This window comes from Paramisgurnus dabryanus, chromosome 13, assembly GCF_030506205.2.
Source record: "Paramisgurnus dabryanus chromosome 13, PD_genome_1.1, whole genome shotgun sequence".
Lineage (NCBI taxonomy): Eukaryota > Metazoa > Chordata > Actinopteri > Cypriniformes > Cobitidae > Paramisgurnus > Paramisgurnus dabryanus.
In genome coordinates, this window is record NC_133349.1 from 4,521,134 (window position 1) to 4,530,018 (window position 8,885).

Here is an 8,885-nt window from a genome sequence, read left to right on the forward strand (position 1 = left end):
TTTTTGTGATCGTATCACAAAAAAGAATTAAAAAGTTACGTGACTATATTATTAATTTCGTAAGACTGGGTAGTTTTAGTATGAAAGTTTTTGTTGAATCATGCTTCATGTGTCTGTACGCACATTTTACAAACAAATTTGTGCGTACGGATGCTTAGTGAATGAGACCCATTGTCATATCCTAACAAACATTGATCTTACGGATTACCTTGTTGAAAGGTCACGCATGATGTATGCGAAACTACCAATCCAGGGGCCTCATTTATAAAGGGTTCGTACAGACACATTTGATCATAAAGTGTGTGTTTGCTAAAACCACTTCAAAGTCCATGTTTATAATTAATAAAAGTTATTTATTTAGCTTTCAGATGATGTTTAAATCTCAATAAAAAAATTGACCCTTATAACTAATCGTGTGGTCCAGGATCACGTATGTGCCTAAAACACCTCCAAAACTTGCGCAGAGTTAGAAAGTAAAGAAAATTGAACTGCTAGAGGTTTCAAACTGAAAGAATTGAAACATATTCAAGCATGAACTGATTCAGGATTATTTCAATGCTGGTTTTACTTCTGATGTTTCAGAAAAAGCACTATCATATTCAAAGTATTGCCCAGCCCTAAACACCAGAATTCATTGTTTTCTCTTGACAAATTAATAAAACTTAACTGTTTTACTTTTTTTATTAAAATCCCTTTTTTAACTTATACAGACACATAAAAGTATAGTCACATTACTGTACAATCCTTTACTCATGTATTGTCCATATTTACTTTAGAAGTAATGTCACCTCTTCTTAAAGGTCGATTTTTGGAGAAACCACCACGAACCAGATTCTGGACCAGTGACAAACATTACACCTCGAACCCGGTGACATGAATGCATCTCCACTCCTTCTTAAGTTAATGTATTCATTAACTCCATCATCACCTCAGACGGGACGATCGGTACAAGCTCTGGTCCCTCAGTAGTCACGTCGTTCTCACTTGTGCCGATTCAGAAGGAAACTGGAAACGTTCTCATAGACCACAAAGGTTATACAGCAGGCCGGAGTGACACGGATCACGTTGGGAACCATTCCTTTATAAAACCCCAACAGGCCCTCGTTTCTGAATACAGCCATATAGAGGAAACAGGTTTACTGTTACAGATATAAAAAAATCATACTGCATCAGGTTTATATTAATTATTCAGTAATACACTTACAATGGTAGGGCAAGGCATAGTAAATGTTTTAAAATGATGTGAAGTTCTTGAGCGTTAAAATTATTACATCTTAACGACAAGATTATTTTTTAAGTAAATGAACTCATTGCATGTCACATCTGTCATGGGCAGTAACAATGTTTATCACATGATGAAATTAAAAGGTGGTTAGTACTAAAGGTTAGTACTTTAGGGGATTTATAGACACATTAACATTTAGCAGATGCTTTTATCATAATTTTTTTACACAGTTATGCCCTAGGCTTTGGTACTGTAAAGATTATTCCAGATCCACATTGCTTTCTCAATATCTGTAATCGGCACAGACAAAAAAATCCTTATCTGTAAACCACTAATTGTGAGTTTTATGTCACGAATGCTTGCATGGTTGTATCACTTGTGTTTAACCCAGACACTTAGGGGTGGTTTCCTGGACAGGGTTTATCCTAGTCCCGGACTACAATGCATGTTTTATCTGGGCATATTTTACAGTACAGTATATCAGTGCCATTGTTTTGTCTCAAGATGCACTGTAAGGTATGTTTGTAAAAAACACTCAAATGTCCTAAAATAAGTAAGGCCTAGTGCTTGATTAATCTAAACCCTGGGTTTGTTTGATATTAGGATGTGCGTGCGCAGATCTATTGCGTACCTCCATGTTCTCCGCATGACATCACATACTCCATCATATTTATTGTGCTGATCTTGCAGGCGGGCCCGGATGACCTGATAGGGGTACGTAGTAGCCACTGCAAATATTTTGGACAAAGCTGCCATGGTAATATATTCTAATGGGTTCTGGGGAGGAAAGAAAGCATCACGCATGAGTTATTTCCCACAAACTCGTCAAAGCCGAGCTGATAAATGTGACAATAACACCGTGTCCTGACCAGATGCGACACAGCAAGTCATTTGTCTCCCCATATTGAACACAAATGCTGCTTAACACAGTTACAGCCAATAATTTATTGTTTAATGTACAGATACGTAAAGTGGGAGTTCGGACCAGCAATGTAACGGTACCATATATCAAAGTGTTTCCCACAATGCAATGCACTTCTCCATTATGAAAATTGGTTAATTTATGAAGCATCAATGCGTGACTTGCTCATACAAACCAGTTTAGTTTCTGATTGCATCTTTCTGTATTTGTTATATTCTCTCTTGAGCTCTTCATACGCCATGAACTGCAGTGCACCATGGGAGGTTCCAAACAAACCCGGAACGAAGCCCTAGGGAGCAAAACAGTTAACTCAGCTGGATAACACAAACAAACCATGCAATATAAACATGCAAAACAATTGTTAATTCATTTCACATTTATATGACTTCCTTTCTTTAGTTGAACTTCATAGGAAAATGCCATCATGTAATCATCTTGGATGGTGTAGAATATATCAAAGCTTAAAAAAGCACATACAACCATCACCAAAACGTTACGTTTTAAGAAAACGAGCGTTTTTAGTGATCAAAACATCAAATGTCCAATGCAACATTACAGATAAATGCAATAAGGTTAAATATGGTGGCACATCGGTAACGTTGAATCTCATTGGTTCTTGTGTGTCTCGTCACTAGCTGTCATATGCACGTTGCATTACGAGACATAAAAGAGATGTGACGTTTTTGAATATTAATTTTTACGCTTTGCTTCAGAACATATATAAGGTATTAACCCACTGAAATCATCTGTATTACTTTAATGATGGATGGATGTGCTATATGGAGTTTCCCCAAATAAGAAGGACATAAAGAGGTCATATACATCTTAGATGGCATGATGGTGAGGAAATGCATTTATGCAAATTAAAACATCTTTACATTTGAGTGAAGTTTAAAGTTGCTCTTTTCCTTATACAACTGCGCCTCCTACTGGCACTTACTGGAATCTCGTGACTGTATTATCAAGCACTTATTTCCTGTTAATAATTCAATCAAAAAACAACTAAAGTGCAGAAATGAGTCACACATTATCCTTTCAGTGTGAAAAACATGTTGGCACAGAAACGGTTTCCTACCCGATAGAGTCCAGCGATGCCTTCATAGCGGTAGATTTTCACAAGAGCATCCACCATTCCCTTGTACTGCTTATTAGCTGGATCTGTGTTGTACTGGAGGACCAGGCGAGTTTTGGTCACCCAAATGGGGTTGGTCAGGCAAAGCGTCATAGCTCCTAATAAAACAGTACCATTTGGGGATATGGTTAAACAACCATCAAGCTGTACTCAAGATCAGAATGATTCAATCATTTGATTTGTTGTACTGCTCTCTTCTTCCTTAAATGAAAGAGATTAAAGTAAATGATTATCAGCTGTTAGCCATACAGTGATCTCATACCGTCTGACCAATCAATACCCATGGTGGCTTTTAAAGTCATTTGTGTTTACAAGATAAGTAATGAAGACCCTTATCAAAATTGTAGTCAAATATCTTATTTAAATTTCTAAACCAGTCAAGCCAGGCATTGCTAGAAATATATGAGCAAATCAGAACATTTAAGTATACAAGTTGAGTCATAATAAATGCTGATGTGCCAAATACTTACTTTCCCCGCTGTATGTATGCATGCAGAATTGTAAAAATGTTTTAGAGGAGACATTTTATAAGACTTTTTTAAGATGTTAAATAAATCTTTGGTGTCTTCAGAGTACATATGAGAAGTTCTAGCTCAAAATATCATGTAGATAATTTATTAAAGCATGTTAAAATTGCCACTTTGTAGGTGTGAGCAAAAATGTGCTGTTTTGGGGGGTGTCCTTTTAAATGCAAATGAGTTGATCTCTGCACTAAATAGCGGTGCCGTGGTTGGATAGTGCAGATTAAGGGGCGGTATTATCCTCTTCTGACATCACAAGGGGAGCCAAATTTTAATGACCTACTGCTTGCAGGGATTGGTTAACAGAACTAAGTTACTGGGTTGATCTTTTTCACGTTTTCTAGGTTGATAGAAGCACTGGGGACCCAATTAAAGCACTTAAACATGGAAAAGGTCAGATTTTCGTGATATGTCCCTTTAAAGCAACACTATGTAACATTGGCTCACAATTTCCCCATGTGGTTGATAAATGCAATTGTCTTTTACCAGTTTTGTTAATACTGTTGTTGTATAAGCCTCCTCATGGACAGGGCAATACACTTGAATTTGTTTACAATGCTGATGGAAGCAGTCGATGCAGAAACAACCAGGGGATGGCCGGGGCTGTGTGTTCCTACCCAAAATGAAACTTACAGTGTGGCTGTAGCCGCTAGGATACTGCTTAGGTTGCAGCAGCAGTAAAATTCTCCCATTTAAGAGTTGTTCTACCACTGAAATAATTTTAGAGACATTATTTGAAGGTCGTTAAAATCATTTTTTTGTGTGTGCTTTAAGATTTTGTTCATTCATGTCTTTTCCAGGCTTTTTCAAGTTTTCTGATATTTTTACAGTGAGGCCTGTCATAATGAAAAGAGTCCTTATTTCACTTTAATGGTTTCTTGTGAGTACTTAAAAGGAAATGAAGGATGTCTTTAATTAAATTAGTTAATAAGTCACGAGAGATGTCCTGAGGAACCCATATACTCATGAACATGAGCTCTTTTACAGTCTGTTTCATGTCAAAAAAAGCTTTTCACAATATTAATGACCAATGGATTTCTGTTGAAAATAAAATAAGGTACTCCATAATTTATCCTTAATTTTTGGAGACTTCCTGTCAGCTGTCAGTGAACATTCCGATTCAACACGCAGCTGTGACTCTTCTCATAGTATGTTTGTATAAACATTAGGGTGGTTCTTATAATGGGTCCATTTTTTTTTTAATGTTCAACTCTCACCCTCTAAATGTGTTAGGATATCAATAAAAACACACTGTGCAAAGATTTGAATTGTTCCTACAATATTTAGAGTTTGCTCAAAGCCTTTGAATATTTCCAAAATCACATTCTTGGGAAAAACTACCATTTAAAAACGCACAACACACATACAACTTGCTTCTTGGAGGGTAACTTTGTTCCACTTATTTCAGTCTCTTCTGATCCGAGTAATCGCGGACTTGCTTCGTGTTGCTTCAGCCATTGTCTCAGTTTACAGTATATTGTCTATTGTACTTCATTCACATTGAAGCTTTCATGCTTTGAAAGACATATCACAACTAAAACTGGAGTTTTAATTGCATGGAGCATGGTCAAATAAGTCCATTGCTGCCATAAGTATATATTATTAAACAATTATACATGCTAGCACAAAGTATCCCATAATACGCAAATGTGGTTAACTTGAGCAACCCTAAATATTAATTAATATTGAAAAAATCTATTTATGTATTCAAACATATTGGTGGGGTGAGAGCATGAACTTTTATTTAACCTAGTGGTGTAAATGTGCTCTAGTAGTCTCCTAGATATGTTATCAGGAATATTTCAAATACTTTACATGTGTTTTCGACTTAAAGAAAGAAGAATCAATAGTTTGACACTGCTTGATTCCTTGTGTTGCAGTTTATCTTTGAGAAGCGTATTTAACATTGCAATTGATCAGCCTAGGAAAACAAAGATAAATACTCTCTGCTTCTATCATCTCTTCACTATGTGTGGGTTTTGCCATAATGAAACCTGTAATATTATATTTTTATATTTATTATGACCTTTTTAGTATTATAGAACGGTTCCAGTCCTTGATTCTGATTGGTTAATTTATGATAAAACACAGCTATGACCCCTGTAATCAACAATTCTATGTATCACTGTGCAACAACTTAAACACCTGTGAAACAATCTGTTGCTGTTCACAGTCGGTCAGGGACTTTTTTGGTTTATAGTGATTTTACTTTGCATTAATACTTTTTTTTTTTTGCTTATTTGTATTGTGTGGTGGTAAGTGTTTTATAATAGCAATAAGGCACTCAAGGCTGTGCTGTATCGTGAATGGGGTTGCACTGACTCATTCCTAACAACGCCCTTCAGATGTGATTCTTAACGATATAGCACAGCTTCTTGTACCTTATTGCTTACATAAAGCACGTTCTCCTTATTGTAATACATTCTGACCTTCTTCTGTAAATGATCTTAAAAACAGGCTTCAGCTTCTCTAAATGACATGTATTGTAGTTTGTTTCTTTTTTGTGTGATGGTTATTCAGTACTGACCCGCCGATGCAGCTGACAGCAGATGTTCTCCAGCGCTCAGCTCTGTCTGTCTTCTTTCTTTAAGGTATGCTTTTATCGCATTATAGCTGTGAATCAAAAATAAGAAGTTATTATCCAGAGATGAACAATACATCACGTAAAGCTACTTGAACTAATGAGATAAGATGGTCGATTATCTATTTATTTTCAGGTTTTAATAAAAAACATGCACACGTCTACTCTATAGTGTGATGCTGATTACAAGAAAAATACATACAAGAAAAAATAAAGCCCCCATGAGGCCCCAGCACCCCAGATGTTCGGAGTAACGCCTTGATAAAGTCCTCGCAGACCATCCTGATGCCAGACGCTTCTCATACAGTGTAGAATCCCATTGTATTTAGGTCTCAAATCCAGCCCATCACTCACTGTAATACAGTCAAGAGTACAATTATATGTTATATTATATTTATATCATTATATTTTGTTAAATTATGTTATAACCTAATGTAATTAGGAAATGTAATGAAAGAACTAAAACCTAAATTTATTCTTACCTAAATATAAACTAATAATGAGTAAAGGCATGTACTAACTAATCATAAAGTAATGAAGATGAGTCATCAATAAGTACAATGATGATACAAATCACAACATATAAGTAGGAAAATGTTGGCATTATATTTTTACTTAATTGGGAGCAGTATGCTAGCTGGAGCCATTCACTTCCAGTCTTTGTGCTAAGCTAAGCTAGCGGGGGCTGCGTCAGACAGAGTTAAGGCACACACGGAGATGAGAAAGGTACGTATGGACTTATCTAACTCAGGGGGATACAGTGAATAAGCTAAATTCCCAAAATGTCGGCGTGTTCCTTTAACTAACAACTAACAAACATGTCATGTTGTGGTTAATGACTCTTTACTACTTTGTGATTAGTTCGTTTACATCATTATTTCATATTTAAGTAAGAAGTAATTTAGGTCTTGGTTCATTATGATTCGTGGACTTTTATTATAAAGTGTAAAATGTTTATAAAACAATCCAGCTTCAATGTTGTCCAACTCTATTCTTACTTGTAAACATAAACTATGCTTATTGTTGTTTGAAAAATGTTTATTGCTCACTGGTTTTGAATAAGTGTTGAATAAAAGCATGCAAATGCAATGTGTATATATGTGTGTGTGGTCATGCATGTATTAGTCTTAAATTACATTATTACCACGTGCAGTTAAAACTATTTTCACAAGATTTACTAGTAAATCCAATACCTGCAAACCTAATTTTGACCAGATCCAGAGGATGCAGGACCAGTGTGGACACAACCCCTCCACTGAGTCCTGCCACCAAATTCTCATATTTCACATGACTGAAGAGTCTCTGCAAGCTGCCGGTGAGAGTCAGGGGTACAGGAGAGCCCGGAGTGGGACTAGGGTTCATGACTTTTCTGTGTGTCAACACATGGTAGCATTTACTTTAACATAAACACAGTCATCAAAGTATCATTTTGTAGTCGCTTCTATTAGTATACGTCCTTATGGGATTTATCATTATTCGGCTTTTAAAAGTTTACAAATCATGTTTTTGTATGACCTTACCTGTAATGTCAGATCATGTGCAGCCAGTGACAGGAGCGAAGAAGCATGCTGTAACCACACGAGCTTCCCACAACACGAATTGCGCATGTGTGACATAGCCCTTTCAAAATAAGAGTCCATTATGAGTGACGCGAACCGTGGCCATCAAATCATGGCTGATTTTACGTTTTATATAAAAAAGATTGTTAGTTTTATTTAAATGTTACTATTGTTCTTTATGTAAAACTACTGACTTTGTTGCAAATCATTGTTATTGTATCATGTTTGGGATGTGAATGTTTTCTCTGTCTAAGTTTGTGCTTAGTTTATTCCATAGATATATGAGTTTATTCTACATTAAAAAGTTAAAATAAAAAAATTAAAACGAAGAAATAATTATAATCGATTTGCTGTTTTCTGTAATCAATTTTCATATGAACAATTTAATTTCTTTTGGCATGGTGCCGTCTCTGTAAGAGTCTGGGTTACGGTACAGAAATCTATTAATAAAAAGTATTGTTAAATTAATAAAAGTTACAACTATATGTTATTAATATAATATTAGTGTTGTGTAAATACCAAAATATAATAATTATTAGATATAAGTATTATTAAATATATTATATTTTATCATTTTAAAAATAATATATATTTAAAACATTAATTTTAATAACTGTTCTATCTGCACAGGCATGCAGTAACGTATATCCTAAACATTCAGATGATATCAACGTGAAATGACACTATTTTAGATAATATAGTTGTATAATTTGTCGGCCCAAACCTACCAGACTTTATTATACCATAAAAGCCTTTTATGTTAAGCAGTTCAGATTTTATAGCTTGTAGTAGCTGCGAATTTAGACTAAAGGGATTTATCTCTCTTTCTGATCTGCTCGTGTGCAAATGTGCGTGCGTATTTAATATCGCGAGATTTATTGATTTTCACTGGCTATTCACCAAAGTTACGGTACGTACATTGCGTAATTACACTCTATTCGACTG

General features: G+C 35.4%; 1 protein-coding gene across 1 annotated transcript; it reads right to left on the bottom strand.

Moving 5' to 3' along the window:
• Nucleotides 1–664: 664 nt before the first annotated feature.
• Nucleotides 665–8,001, bottom strand: slc25a32b (solute carrier family 25 member 32b). The gene is made up of 8 exons (XM_065298891.2): nt 7,902–8,001; nt 7,575–7,750; nt 6,584–6,734; nt 6,328–6,413; nt 3,223–3,377; nt 2,323–2,436; nt 1,857–2,002; nt 665–1,107 (listed from the first exon to the last, which is right to left on the bottom strand). The coding sequence occupies exons 2-8, from the start codon at nt 7,741–7,743 to the stop codon at nt 981–983; spliced, it is 948 nt and encodes a 315-aa protein (XP_065154963.1). The 5' UTR covers nt 7,744–7,750; nt 7,902–8,001; the 3' UTR covers nt 665–980.
• Between the last annotated feature and the right edge of the window lie 884 nt (nt 8,002–8,885).

Bases quoted from the DNA above. Each gene is read 5' to 3' on its own strand.
- slc25a32b (XM_065298891.2), bottom strand. From the start codon at position 7,743: ATGAACCCTAGTCCCACTCCGGGCTCTCCTGTACCCCTGACTCTCACC. The intron at 6,735-7,574 runs GTATTGGATTTA...ACTGTATTACAG, and splicing joins GGTCAAAATTAGGTTTGCAG to TGAGTGATGGGCTGGATTTG. The intron at 2,437-3,222 runs GTAGGAAACCGT...TTTGCTCCCTAG, and splicing joins GCATCGCTGGACTCTATCGG to GGCTTCGTTCCGGGTTTGTT.